At 36.7% G+C, this 15,054-nt stretch overlaps 2 protein-coding genes across 2 annotated transcripts in view; both read left to right on the top strand.

Moving 5' to 3' along the window:
- The first annotated feature begins 301 nt into the window (after nucleotides 1–301).
- On the top strand, nucleotides 302–10,237 carry LOC107716200 (ATP-dependent 6-phosphofructokinase, muscle type-like). The gene is made up of 22 exons (XM_016522569.1): nucleotides 302–501; nucleotides 1,352–1,425; nucleotides 1,519–1,596; nucleotides 1,732–1,921; nucleotides 2,349–2,514; nucleotides 2,622–2,666; nucleotides 2,853–2,961; nucleotides 4,684–4,779; nucleotides 4,897–4,989; nucleotides 5,084–5,209; nucleotides 5,912–5,976; nucleotides 6,109–6,172; nucleotides 6,349–6,495; nucleotides 6,697–6,767; nucleotides 6,849–6,936; nucleotides 7,066–7,218; nucleotides 8,336–8,500; nucleotides 8,603–8,664; nucleotides 8,798–8,909; nucleotides 8,984–9,083; nucleotides 9,788–9,893; nucleotides 10,004–10,237. The coding sequence occupies exons 1-22, from the start codon at nucleotides 411–413 to the stop codon at nucleotides 10,155–10,157; spliced, it is 2,355 nt and encodes a 784-aa protein (XP_016378055.1). The 5' UTR covers nucleotides 302–410; the 3' UTR covers nucleotides 10,158–10,237.
- Nucleotides 10,238–11,302: 1,065 nt separating this feature from the next.
- Nucleotides 11,303–15,054, top strand: part of LOC107716076 (la-related protein 4-like) — a 27,322-nt gene continuing 23,570 nt past the window's right edge. The window contains exons 1-2 of the mRNA XM_016522396.1: nucleotides 11,303–11,911; nucleotides 14,562–14,688. Coding sequence (XP_016377882.1) covers nucleotides 11,798–11,911; nucleotides 14,562–14,688 — 241 coding nt within the window. The 5' untranslated portion in view covers nucleotides 11,303–11,797. The remainder of the gene's footprint in view (nucleotides 11,912–14,561; nucleotides 14,689–15,054) is intronic.

The raw sequence follows: 15,054 nt of genomic DNA, 5'->3' as shown, positions 1-15,054 counted from the left end.
GTTCAGTCAAAAACCACATTTAAATAAGTTAATTATTAATACAAATAGAAATAAATTATTTAATGTAATAATTCAATAAATTATTATAAATATTCAAATAAAACATGACATTAAGACTGTTTATGTAACATTGAGACATGGCAAACTTGATCTCTTTTTTTCTTATTAAGCATGTAACCTTTGCTGTGTAATTCAAGTTGTTACTTTATATTTAGCTGAGTCAGGGGGTGTTCTACTGACGCGTCTGTGTTTGTGAAATGAAATCCAGGGGGTGGGTACAAATTGCTGGAACACCGTCCTATTAAACCCTTCCCTCTGGAGCCCCTTGCTTTGAGAGACGGTGCAAACACGTCTTTAATTCACCTCCTTTTCCTATTCCCTCTGCCACCAATTTCTGGAATACCTGAACCATGGCTAACATAAACACAGCTGGGGTCGATCCGACAAAGATGGGGGTCGGATGGGCCATTGCTGTACTGACGTCAGGTGGTGATGCCCAAGGTAATACCTCTTAAATTTTGTGCTAGTCTCTATGGTGGTCTCCAAGAGGGTGTTCAAAGAAATACCTGCATGGATGATTAGATAATAGATTTGGTGGAGTTTTTAGACCATTTTTGTATACTTTATAAACAAGAATTTTTCCCCTCAGATACAGTATTCATATTGTTGTAGTCACTTTTTATGTTCAAAGCTAGATGACACAGTTTGTCAATTGCTGAGAGTAAATTGTTAAACCAGTTCTCTATGGTTTAAAACTATCAGGAATAAACATGATCTAAACTTTAAATTTTGAATATCTATCTCTATCTATCTATCTATCTATCTATCTATCTATCTGTAATGTAATAAGAATTGGAAGACGCGATTAAATTACCCCAGATAATATATAAAGAAGTTAAAATTTAAGAAACTTAGGCAGAAAATAGGACAAAAAGTACTGACAAAAAGAAATCTTTAATATTTTGAATTGCACTGGCCCATTAAGGTCAATGCTCTTGTAGCCCTTAGCTATAGCCTGTAGCTCTTGTCCCCCTCTTCCTATTTCCATAATTGAAGGCTAAATTTATCTCCAGTGACCTTCTTCTGAAATGACATAAGGTTATGGAGAGTACCAGGATTTTCCACAGCCGCACACTGTTGAAACTAGAGACACTGAACTGCGTTTGTGCACCATCCGAACACCTAAAGCTTTAGTGCTGAGCTCACAGATCTCAGACACTCTTGTTCACACCATTCCACAATGTGGTCAAGTAATGAAATGTCACGTGAGGTATCTCTCCTTACTTTCTCAGTAGCCTTGTGTATCTCTATAGTTAAAGATATATGAAGAATGTTTTCTTGACTATTGCAGGGATGAATGCAGCTGTGAGGGCCACTGTCAGAGTTGGCCTTTACACTGGAGCCAAAGTCTTCTTTGTCCATGAGGTACATTTTCATTTATTAGAATACTCACAAAAGTGTCCATGCCAGTCACCTGATAACAGTGTTGTTGATGTCATGTCTGTTCACCATGTGCAGGGCTATCAGGGATTGGTTGATGGAGGGAATCACATCCGTCCAGCTACATGGGAGAGTGTGTCCATGATGCTACAGCTGGTGCGCCTTCAGATGCTAGAATTGATTAAATTCGGTTTATTATTCCTAGCATACTAGGGTTTTAATTTCAATGCAACTTTTTAATGTACTCTATGCAGTGCTATGATTGTCTCTTTTCTTTGTGTCTGTCTGAAGGGTGGTACAGTCATTGGCAGTGCCCGCTGTAGGGATTTCCAGACCAGAGAGGGGCGTTTGAAGGCTGCCTACAATCTCGTCAAACTAGGCGTCACCAACCTTTGTGTAATTGGTGGCGATGGCAGTTTGACTGGTGCCAACATATTTCGCACTGAGTGGAGTGACTTGCTGAAAGATCTGATCAGCAAAGGTAAACAATCTGTACTGAATTTCAATGTATTTTTTTTATTTAAAATTTTAATTTAAGATAACTGTTTTCTGTTTTAATATATTTTACATCTAATTTATTCCTGTGATGGCAAAGCTTTACTCCAGTCTTCAGGGTCACGTGATCTTCATTCTAGTATGATTTGCTGCTCAAGAAACATTTCTATCATCTTGTTTCTCGAGATACATTGTTTTTTCTATTCTTTGATGAATAGCAAGTGACATAACATTATCCTTCATAATATTATACATGTCTTTACAGTCACTTGTGCTCTATTTAATGTACCTTTACTGAATAAAAATAGTAATTTCTTTCCAAAAAAAAAAAAAATTAATCTTTCTGTATCCCAAACTTGCAACTTGACTAGGTATATACTGAACTGACAGTCATATTCTCCATTTATACACAGGTAAGATCATAAATGAGGAGGCCAAAGCTTCATCTCATCTGAATATCGTTGGTATGGTTGGTTCTATCGATAATGACTTCTGCGGAACGGACATGACCATCGGCACAGACTCTGCCCTACATCGTATCATTGAGGTGGTGGACAGTATCACCACAACAGCACAAAGGTCACAAATATATGCAATTGATCAAATATTAGCTATGATCCTTAGTGTTTTCTGTTATTTTGTTTTGGCATTTATTCCTAAACTGTGACCTCTGCTCTCACCCACAGTCACCAACGTGCTTTCATCCTAGAGGTCATGGGAAGACACTGTGGGTAAGAATGTGCTTGTGTATGTCTGTTTGATTATACACTGAAGTGAGTTTACTGTACGTGTGCAACAGAACTGAAATTGAGACCAGAGTCCCTAATATATGGTTTAAATGCCAGAATCTCACATTTAATGAATTGAAATGAGCTTGCATTTGCTAAGTACAATGTGTGTGTGTCTGTGTGTTTCAGTTACCTAGCTCTGGTTACTGCTCTTGCATGTGGTGCTGACTGGGTGTTTATTCCTGAGATGCCCCCAGATGACGGGTGGGAGGATCATTTGTGCAGAAGACTCACTGAGGTACAAAGAAATTGACAAAATGCAAGAAATGCACAAACAAAAATGATATATTTTTGATAAACTACCGTTTAAAAGTTTGGGGTTTGGTAAGATTTGTTTTATTTTTTGAAAGAAGTCTCTTATGCTCACCAAGGCATGTTATACAATCATTATAACAATTTAAAATAAATAAATAAAACTTTTTTTTGTTTTTAAGTTTGTTTGAGTATGTGTGTGAGTACTGGTATTCTCTATTTAATGGGGAATATGTCCCCACAAGGATAGTAATACCAATAAAGTTTGACCTTGTGGGGACATTTTTTGGTCCCCATGAGGAAACAAGCTTATAAATCACACAGAAAGAAGTGTTTTCAAAATCTAAAAATGCAGAAAATTTTGGAGAGACAGTATTAACATTAAGAGTCATGGCATCTGACGTACGGAAGCCACTGGCACATGTCACTTTGCTGATGGATTGTATCAGTGTCACTGACATTGTTGCAGCACCTCACTGTCAGCTAGAGTATAACATAGACTGTGTAACACACGCACTTAACGGCAGAACAACCATTAGACTTCATGTCTTTAATATTTGTCTAGTGTCATGTATTTATATTTATTATATGTTTTGCTTTATATAGCCTACTTTTTACAAAATATTTAAATACATATTTTAAATATGTATTTAATGTCAGTGACACTGACACAATCCATCGGCACATGTCACTTCTGTGCGTCAGATGCCATGTCACTTAATGTTAATACCGCTACTGAAGTTTTGTGTGAGGGGTTGGTTTAGGGTAAGGGGATAGAAAATAGTTTTTACAGTATAAAAATCATTATGTCCACGGAATGCCCCCATAAAACATGGTAACCCAATGTGTGTGTGTGTGTGTGATGGCAGAAGCTAAATTTTCAGCAGCCATTACTCCAATCTCCAGTGTCAGAAATCATTCTAATATGCTGATTTGATGTTCAAGAAACATATCAGAAAACAGTTGTGCTGCTTATTACTTTAGTGGAAACTATGGTACTTTTTTTTTTCAGGATTCTTTGATGAACAGAAAGTAAAAAATGTAAATGTCTTTATTGTCATGTTTGATCAATTTAATGCATCCAACTGAATAAAACTGTTAATTTCTGCTTCTAAAAAAAAATCTTACTGACCCCAAAGCTATGAACAGCTGTGTAAATTTACTGGAAAAGCAAAACTGTAAAACCATAAGACTTGTTGTCAGAAGAAATATTTTGTTTTATTTTATTTTTTTCCTACTCATATATTTTTATTATTTGTTTGGAGAAGTCACATTACATTCAAATATTTTTCAAATTCATCATTGCTTTTCTATACATTTTCAAATAACTTGTTTTTTACAAAACCAAGACAAAATAAAAAATAGATAAATTATGAAAAAATATAAAAAAAATACAGTACAGAGAAAAAGAAAAAGGAGAAAAGAAGATTTTCTCAATATATTCGTTTAGTTTTGTTTTGTTTTTTTTAAACTACTGGACTATAGTTGTTTATTTGAAGCATAAATTAACAAAAATTTGTAAGGTTCTTGCTTTAATCAAGAAAAAAAATACCAATAGAGTAAGAAAAATAACTTGCAAAATAGTCTTGTTTTTAAGTTATCTTACACTGTTTAATCTGTTTTTAAGCACATTTTGACTGGAAAACAAAACAAAATGTTTGATTGATTTGCTCCCTAATGATTGATGATTTTGTCTCTTGTCAAACAGACCAGAAATGCGGGTTCTCGTCTGAATGTGATCATTGTGGCTGAGGGAGCAATCAACAAAGATGGGAAACCAATCACCTGTGACCAGCTAAAAGATGTAACTTAACCCCTGACCTTTCTGTACCACCCATACTCTCGAAATAGACGCTCTAGTACAGTTTTGTAACTGCTGCCTTTAAGTGCATATTAATTCAGCTTATCTGTTCCCATACAGCTGGTGACAAAGAGGCTGGGCTTTGATACTCGTGCTACTATCCTCGGACATGTGCAGAGAGGTGGCACCCCCTCAGCTTTTGACAGAGTGCTAGTGAGTAGTCCCTCTTCTCATTTTGTCACTTTTCAATCATCTGCACCATTTTTATTTCATGAGAGTTTAAATGTGGGTGTTTATTGTATATCAGGGCAGTAGGATGGGTGTGGAGGCTGTGATGGCTCTGCTGGAAGCCACTCCAGAAACTCCTGCCTGTGTGGTCAGTCTCTCTGGGAACCAAGCTGTCAGACTCCCTCTGATGGAGTGTGTGCAAGTGGTGTGTATACAGTACATACATTTTAGATATGATCTAGCTTCAGATTTAGAATGAACTATGATCACAGACCCCCATCAAAAGTGTTCACACTCTTTTTTTTTTTTTGATACTGTTTTGATGAACTATGATCACAGACCCCCATCAAAAGTTCCCACTCTTTTTTTTTTTTTTTGATACTGTTTTGGCTGTAAATAGACATAAATCGGCTTTTCCTGCAGTACAGAGTTGTTCACAAGCTCAATGCACTGTGAGGAGCTGCTTCATCGCTGACAAACGATAGACTTTTGCCATTTTGTTTCCTCCTTTGAATTGTAGGTAAATATCCTCCTCATCCAGTGCTCTATTTGTTTTCTGACTTCTAAAAACATCCTTTTACTGTTTCGGTGTGAGAATCTGTAGCAAATGACTCAAACTGAATCGTGAACAATGTCAGACCGTTTGACCGAATAGGTGAAAATAGTGATTCATTTGAGAATCTGCCATCGCTTGTTCTCATTCTGAACAGCTGATGGAAAAACATGAGACACGATTGCTGTAATATCAGAAAAAAAAATCTCAGGTCGGTACACGATAAGCACAGTTGACAAGGATTTATACTGTTTTATGGGGCACAGTAGTATTTACTTGGAGTACAAACAATGCCCCTGACTATATGTAAAACTTTTCCTTTTTTTTCTTTATTTCGTTTTCTCCAAAATATAGACCAAGGATGTCACTGTTGCAATGAATGAAGGTCGATTTGACGATGCTATAAAGCTCAGGGGAAGGTATGTTTAGAAATATCATATTTTCTCTCTTTTTTTCTTTCATTTTATCCCCATTATTTTTTTATTTTTTTTATTTTATAACTTTATTTGAAAAAATAAATGATTCAAACTCAAAAATGTCTGCTTGTGCAGGAGTTTTGAGAATAACTGGAACACATATAAGCTCCTGGCTCATGTGCGCCCCCCAGAGACAAAGGTGAGGAGATTCAAATATAAATATAGAAATAATTGTAAATAATTAAATTTTTATTTAAAATGTAATAAATAAATAAATTGAATATTCCTTATAATTAATTATTTTTTTCTTATATCTTATCTTTTTATTCTTATTTTTAACGCATGTTTCTTCTTTGTACACTTTTTCTTCATCAGAGTAACATTAATGTGGCTATTTTGAACGTGGGTGCTCCCTGCGCTGGCATGAACGCTGCTGTACGTGCAGCTGTCAGGATCGGCCTCATCCAGGGTCATAACATGCTGGCCATTCATGATGGCTTTGAAGGTCTGGCTGAGGAAAAGGTAAGCGGCATTAACCAATTGAGTACCGTTTCAAAGTTTGGGGTCGCTAAGATTTTTTTATGTTTTTGAAAAAAGTTTCTTCCACCCATCATTTATTTGACCCCACATTTTGAAACGGTAGCTATGCTGTAGCATTTAATGGAATCAATTGTGAGGGCATTAGAAAGCCTTGTAGTCATATTCTGTCCAACATAATGTTAGATTGAGCCCATCACCTGGAACACTGTTGGAGACTGGACAGGGAAAGGTGGCTCTGAGTTGGGAACCAAAAGGTACTGATCACTCCTTTAGATATTCTTTATCATCATTTGGTTCTGCAATATTTCAAAAGTTCCTCTCTTTTGTTTATGCAGAGTGTTACCTGGAAAGTACATGGAGGAGATCAGCTTGAATATTGCCAAGTACAATATTCACGCTCTGGTCATCATTGGGGGTTTTGAGGCAAGTGACAAAATGTAATGATATAATACACAATAAAATGTCCATAATATACAATATAATGTCCATGTCCAGTTCTGTCCTCATTCTGTCCATATTCTCTTCAGGTCACATTAAAATTCCCCTTTTCAGGCATTTTCAGGTGCATTGGAAATGGTTCAAGGCAGAGGGAAGTATGAAGAGCTGTGTGTTCCCATGGTGATCATTCCTGCTACTGTATCTAACAATGTGCCCGGCTCAGACTTCAGCATCGGAGCCGACACCGCCCTTAACACCATCACCACGGTTAGAGATACAGCGCACACACTGTCTGGATGCACAGTATCGAAACACCATACTGATTATCAGCCAGTATTTTTTAAATAATTTAATTCATTTCTAAAAATGTTTCATGGACAATTGTGAGATTTTGGGCTTTTTTTGTTTCCATAACTTCTTTCAGATCTATTTGCATCTGTAGATTTTAATTGCAACACATACTGTATCTTTAAAGGCTTTTAATTTTTTTTCTCTTGCACTGAGCAATAAATATCCACTTTAGTAGAACTTACACCAAACTTTACAATTTTATTCCTATCTATATTCTGAAGGTTATTACAGAGGAATTTGTTAATATATAATCAGTGTTGGGAAGTAACTAGTTACATGTAACGGAATTACATAATTTAATTACAAAATAAAAGTAACTGTAATCAGTTACAGTTACTGAGAAAAAAATTGTAATTAAATTAGTTACTTGTGAAAATTAAGGATTACAAAGGGGGGTTACATCTGATTTTTTTCACACGCACTCCCACATACAGATTTAATTGATTTCTTTCATAAATTGCAGCGAATTTTGAAAGTCTGACAGTAATCAGTGTTCAGTACTACTGTAAGGTTAACCCTGCCTGGTTTACATGCTTGAAAATGATTAACAATTGAAAACATTAGAAATTTAGAAAAGTAATCAGTTACATTACTTTAATAAAGTAATTGAAAAGTTACACTACTTATTACATTTTAAGTAGGGTAATTTGTAATCTGTAACCTATTACATTTTCAAAGTAACCTTCCCAACACTGTATATAATTTACCTGACATATATTTAACATTTTATTCCTAAAAACATGGTGAATTTTTTAATGGCTGTTGACAGTATTTTCTGATTAATGGAACGAAAAAAGAGATATCCAAAATCTTTCGTTTAAAAAAAGAAAGAAAGAAACGATGATGTCTATTTTTTTTAAATTCTATTTTTTTTTACCCTATTCACTAGCAATATCTTGCCTGTTTTATTGTTAATTTGTTTCAACAAAATGGCTATTTATTGGTTATTCATCTTAACATAAATCTAATTCTTGTGTGAGCTAGTATATGGCTGTTCTTTAGTTGGGTATGTCCTCACATGAGGCTTCTGTAGACCTGTGACAGGATCAAGCAGTCGGCAGCAGGAACTAAGCGGCGTGTGTTCATCATTGAGACTATGGGAGGATACTGCGGCTACCTGGCCACAATGGCTGGTCTCTCTGCAGGAGCTGATGCTGCTTATATATATGAAGAGAAATTTGGCATTCGTGACTTAGAGGTAACAAACAACTCACATGCCAAAAGGATTAATGGATATCGCTCAAAATGGATTAAACTGAACCATTCTGTTTGAATGTCTCCAAATAACTGATGTCTACAGAGAAATGTGGAACATCTTATTGAGAAGATGAAGACCACTGTTAAGAGAGGCTTAATTCTCAGGTTTGCCATTTAGTATTTGCAAATATGAATACCAGTTTAGTTTGTTTTTGAGACTTCTTGAATAGTTTCTATCAACAGCATCTTTGGCATGCATCAATTGCTACAGCGAATCATAGTAGAACATGTCTTGTAGAAATGAAAACTGCAATTTCAACTACACTACCGATTTCATCTTCAACCTGTATTCAGAGGAGGGAAAGGGGGTTTTTGATTGCCGTAAGAATGTCCTTGGCCATATGCAGCAGGTTAGATGTAATAAAAATCAAGAATGCACATTTATCAGGGGTTGTATTTTGTCTGACAAATGTTCTTTTTCAAGGGTGGCACCCCAACTCCTTTTGACAGAAATTTTGCTACCAAGATGGGTGCTAAGGCGGTTCTCTGGCTGACTGAGAAGCTGAAGGAGTGTTATAGACATGGTGCGGTTTGATATTTCCTAATATTCACTGTCATCCATGGCAATGCTCTATATCAGTCTGCTCGAAATCACTGCTACTTTCGATATTTTTTTAATATTGTTACACTGTTCATCTTGTTGATTTGGCCAATCTTTTTGTACATTCGAATGGTCAATTTTTCTAGCGGAAGCTTCATATAAAATACAACTGTTAAAAAGTTGGGGTCAGTAAGAAAAAAAATTCTGATCTTTTATTTTCCATGAAAGCATTAAATTGCTCAAAAGTGACAGTAAATACATTTATAATGTTACAACGTATTTCTATTTCAAATAAAGGCAAACTTTCATGATATTAAAATTGAAATGGAGTTAAAATAATTTACTTTATTTTTTGATCAAATAAATGCAGCCTTGATAAGCATAAGAGACTTCTTTCAAAAACGTTTAAAAAATCTTACTGACTTCATACTTTTGAATGAAAGTGTACAACTCTAAAATTATTTAAGCTCAAATCAATGTCATGTACACGTATGTATTTATTGTATGTAGCTGTGAAATCATGTTCAGTCAGAGAGTCTTAAAAAATAGTATTTTTTTATTTTATTATTTATTATTTTGCCACAATGACCTGCTGACAGTTTATTATTTTTTTTAATTAATTATTTGTCAGTGTTCAGAACTACTTACAAATAAAAAAATGTATTCCCCTTTTGACTGTCTGTACAGGGCGAATCTTTGCCAACACCCCAGACTCTGCGTGTGTGTTGGGCATGAGGAAGAGAGGACTGGTGTTACAGCCTCTGGCTGAACTGAAAGAACAAACAGATTTTGAGTAAGAATCTTCCATTGTCATGCACCATTAAATGCATGTCATTTCTAAGTTTGTGACCCCACTAATTAATAACGGTATCACAAAGTCCCTCCCTTATCACTTTCCCACAGACACCGTATTCCGAAGAACCAGTGGTGGTTGAAGCTGAGGCCTATTATGAAGATTTTGGCCAAGTACAAGATTAGTCTGGACACCTCTGAACACGCTCTTATGGAGCATGTCATCAGCAAGAAGCCTCCAGTGCACATGACTCTCACAAAGTAATCATGAGCAAAAATGTGGACAGACAGACATACAACAAACATATGAAATGACTGAATTATTTATTTAAATTATTTGTTCATCTGTCTATGTCTTATTCTTTAATTTTGTTTGTATTTATAGTATTTATGGTAACGCTGTTGCAGCATGCAAATTAAAATAATCTTATTGTTAAATGCCCTTGGTTTTCGTTACACGTTTTTTTAATAAATATATTTTCATTCTGGAGGGAATTAAATGTAACATGCATTTTTCAAGCCTAGTAAATATTTTATTGTTATTTACATATATAAAAGTATGAACAACTGAACCCATGCTCATGCACTATTTGATCTGATACAAAAACTGACTGAATATACATTTCTTAGACAAGAAAGATTAATTTCCTATATATAAAGTAAACTTTTATACAATTGTCCAGTCAAAGATCTATGTTCACCACCAGATGTCAGTCATGAATGGATCATCCTCGAAATGCTATAATACATCTGTATGTTTATTCATTGCCCTCCATTATTGAAATAAGGACAGATATTGTCTTAATTTAAATGTACTGGTTGGGTGAAATGCTCCTTTACTTTAAACTCTTTTCCTCTTAAACTTTAAAATGGTTCCTTTGGTGGATTAATATCTGCCTGTTAAAACCTCTCTGTATTTTGGGGGAGTTGATTTTAGAAGTTTTACCTGAGTTTACTAAGATTTATCTGCTTATATTCAGAAAAAGCCTTCACAGACATGCTATTTAAAATAAAAGATGACAGAATTTTAATTTTGGATGAACTATCCCAATACAAAGTGTTCCACAGAAGAAAGTGATGGGTTTGGAATAACGTGAGTGAATGATGACAGAATTTTGATTTTGCCTGAATTATCCCTTTAAGAATCAGTAAAACAATACTAATACTGCGTCTACTAACGTTACTACTAATAAAAACAACAACCGCAACAATAATTATTATCATCATCAAATGAGATCTGTTGCCAAGTATGTTTTGACAAACAAAAAAAAATCGTCTTGGTGACAGAAGAAGGCTAAGCATACTAAGTATAACAAGAAAATTGCATGTTTTTTTTTTTTAAGAAAAATACTTTTATTTTGGCAGTCAGCCTACTGTAAGCCATTGCTCCAACCGGAAGCTGAGCAGATCAACTTCAGAGGGTATCAAGAGGTCGCTGAGGAGTGTGGGACGGTGGCGGACTGTGTTAATGTCTGCCTACTCATTGGTAAGGTGCGTGTCCCCTGTGTCCGCTTCGGTCGCCCGTTTAGGAATGCACCCTATGGCACTGGCGCTAGTGTAGATCGAGAGGAAGGCACGTTAGGATCGAATTCGCTATTTTCGGCGCTTGCGCTGTCATTTACACCCGTCGGTTGACAAACGTCGGAGCTTGCGCCGTATTTGTCGATGCATTGATAGCTAGCCAGCTAGCTAGCGGGAGAACGTTAGTCCATTCTGTGGCTAGCCAGCCTGGTCGCATTCTGAGCATTCATAACCGAGCACTCAATAAGTTCAGGTTCTTCAACCGGACCACCTACCGTGCGTATACTGGTGTATTAGCAAACTAACGTTACTCGATCAGCAAAAAGCGTGACTCGAGGGGGGCAGGGAGAGAACGACGAAGGCGCGGTGAGCCAGGAGCGGCCGATGAGTTCAGACCAGGGCGGAGAGCCGCAGCTGCAGGAGGAGGCTGAGCCGGGACCCAAAACCCGTGGGGAGGACGAGATCACACCCGGGACCGGGGGAGACTCAGGCGTCATGGTGAGTCGGGGACTCTTCACCCCTCCCCAACAGGACGATCGGTCTCTGGCCGTTGCCCTTCTTAAAAATAGGGTCATAGGAAGTATGATCTCTCGCTATATAAGGCCATCGGTCGGTTCAGACAGCTTGCAAGCTCTGACATCACCTAAAGTGCAAGCTGGTCATTTTGTTGAAGACGCTTCTTGTTGGCAATTGACAGTACGATTAATAAATCTCTTAATTGTCCCGCTTATAAAAACCATTTCTGATCTGCTGCGGAACTTTGCAGCATGTTTGTGGTTTTAAGATTGCTTTCTCTCTCACAGTCGATAGTTCACCCCAAAAAACGTAATTTCCTCACGCTCATGTTGTTCAAAAGACCCTTTATGAACACAAAGACAGAATGACAGGGGCAGTCCCTATTGACTTCCACTGGAAAACGATGCAATAAAAATGAATGGAGACTGAGACTGTCAGTCTCTCACATCCTAACTGATCTCGTTTTGAGTTATAAAAGCACTTGTTTTCTAAGATGGACCCATAAAAATGTTACAGTTTTGTAGTCACAAATACATTTACAGAATATGTAGAGTTGTGCATAAAAAATAATCTGAAATTCACATTTAAAATAACATTTTTATTTGTTATTCAATCTGTATCTGCCATAAGAATGGCTTGTGAAGCTGATATGGTAATAAACTTAAATGCAACCAACCAACCTTTTGTTTTGTACTGAATAAAGGAAGTTTGACACGACATGGCAGAATTTACATTTTTGGGTGAACTGGCCCTTTAAGGCTGTCGAGCATGACAGGAGTTAACCAGCTAAATTAGCCCATATGCTAGCGAAGATACACATGCAAACATTTTGCTTGTTAGTTATAGATTAATTCACAATTTGGCCTAGGGATACTGATTTTAGCCTGCATATTCAACCGTAAAACACGCTGTAATAAGCCAACGTTCATTCAGCGGCCTGCTTTCATAAGCTTATTCACGCAGTCATATGACACATGAGCTCTCGTGAAGTTGTAACCGAATAGAACAGACGAACTCCAAATTATGTTTATAACACTGACGTTGGGAGTTTATACGGGTTTCTGAGTAACAATTATTAAATATTTGTTTCAGCGTGCCTAGCTGTAAGCCGACGTCCTTCTCTTGTAATAAATATACCTATATAATATTTCCTGCACTTTTGCTTGGGAGGACCCGTAGCAACCCCGTTGTTTTTCGGAGAATGACAGTGTCTGCTTTCGGCCTTAATCTTCTGGCTGACATCTTCTAGAAACACTTTATCCTAGTATCCTAGAGGGTCTTTTAGTGTTGTTTGTGTTACAGGCTCACAAAGCTTAACAGCTGTTTTTGATAGTTTATGTGGAGGATGAGGGTTAGGAAGCAGGTGGCGGTTCCCAATGGCGCCCCCGTGGCCATGTGAAATGAGCAGGTATTCATTATTTTGGATGCACAATTAGTAGCCAAAATATTAAACGTGTAATAAATGTACACATGGGAACCTTTTTTTCTTCTTTTTTTTTAACATTACACCTGCTTCAGTACCTTCCTTTTAAGTGTGAAGACTTCAAATGCGTTTGAACAAACGTGCACATTAGACTTTTGGATACTTCCGTTTTGATGGGGGACAAGAGGACAGTCTGTTAAATGCTTATTTGTTGACGATAATTACCATAATTTCAGGTATTTTCAAAGTTTGGTTTTCCACAGTGTTTTAAAATGAAATGAAAAATGTTAATGATGTGTTTTTACAACAGTGTTTTCTGTCACTTTATGATCACAAGTGGGAGGGGAACTCTGCTGTTCCAGACTGGAAACTAAACACTTTGGCTTATTGTTTTTGTTTTTTGGTGGACAAGAAACCTACAACTAACTGGCCAAGTTTTGTCTGAAATGTATGTTACACAATATAAATTATTTATTGAACTGTTGTATAAAAGCAAAATCACACTCTCCATAGTGCTGTTGTAGTGGATCAGCTCTTGTCCTGTGAAAGCTGTCTGTTGTTTGGATGAAATGGAGCTGTCAGTCAGTCTTTCCCTGGCAGAGAAAGATTGAACCTCTGCTACAGAAACTGCTGCTGTCTTGATTGACAGGACTTGTGACCAATGGGAAAATGGTAGTTTTGGCAAGTAGCGTGTTGTAAACATGTGCTCATGTGATTCTGCTCACCTCGTGCTGCCTTTGTGTGTTAGTATTGACTGCAGGAGTTGACGAAGGATGTATTTAGTTCATTCTCGCAGCACGTTCTTTAAAGTTAAGCACTTCATTTGTTGCAAACAGAAATCCCAGCACAGTATTAATATCTGTGGGAAACGCCCCGTTTTCTGTCATGGTATGTTGACATTTTCAAATTATTATCATTGACTGAAGTACCATTTTTCACAACTGGTTAAGCACTTAGTTTTCTCCGTGGGCATTTTGGGTTGCTTTTGATGGGAGGTGAAGTGGTGTCAAGGAAACGCAGGTTAAGTGGGCTCATCTGTCATTGTTCTCAGTGTCACTCAAGACATGTAAACAAACCTTGGTGTCATGGGAATGGCACAGGAAGTGTTTTGCATGTAACAACCGCGCTAATACTATAAAATATCTTTTGAAGATTTTAAAACAAACCTTTAGGTTTAATTAATTCATTGCATTTCCTTCTATTGTTCAGGTCACTGCTAAAGGAGCTGGTCTGAACCCTAATGCCAAGGTGTGGCAGGAGATCCCTGCAACACAAAGTGAAGCTCCTGTGGATGGCACTGTGGCCTCCCCCTGGTCCCAGAACAATACGGCTGAAGGTAAACAACTAGTGGTCGACCGATACTGTTTTTTTGACAGCCAATGCTGATATCTTGGAAAGCAGGGTGGCCAATATAATTTTATTTATTTTATTTAATATTTAAGAAATTTGAAATAATTTGAAAGTGGATTAAAAAATAATTGTGTAAAATAAACATGCTTATACTTTAAATGACAAAGTATTTTTCACAAATAAACAAATATTTAATACAAATATAATTAAAAGGGAAGCGAACACTGTAACCAACAGGGCACTCAGTATTCTGGGAAGTTTGTGTACATTGGGAATCACATTTTTCAAATAAAGCCCCAAGGTAACTCTCATTTTACATACAGCACACAGTGAAAATGACATGAATATGACA

This window comes from Sinocyclocheilus rhinocerous, unplaced genomic scaffold, assembly GCF_001515625.1.
Source record: "Sinocyclocheilus rhinocerous isolate Xijiao unplaced genomic scaffold, SAMN03320098_v1.1 scaffold148, whole genome shotgun sequence".
NCBI classification, from domain to species: Eukaryota; Metazoa; Chordata; class Actinopteri; order Cypriniformes; family Cyprinidae; genus Sinocyclocheilus; species Sinocyclocheilus rhinocerous.
Note: the sequence above shows the minus strand (reverse complement) of the source record. Positions and strands in the feature narration are given on the sequence as shown.

Bases quoted from the DNA above. Each gene is read 5' to 3' on its own strand.
- LOC107716200 (XM_016522569.1), top strand. From the start codon at position 411: ATGGCTAACATAAACACAGCTGGGGTCGATCCGACAAAGATGGGGGTC. The intron at 4,780-4,896 runs GTAACTTAACCC...GTTCCCATACAG, and splicing joins CCTGTGACCAGCTAAAAGAT to CTGGTGACAAAGAGGCTGGG. The intron at 7,219-8,335 runs GTTAGAGATACA...AGGCTTCTGTAG, and splicing joins CCCTTAACACCATCACCACG to ACCTGTGACAGGATCAAGCA.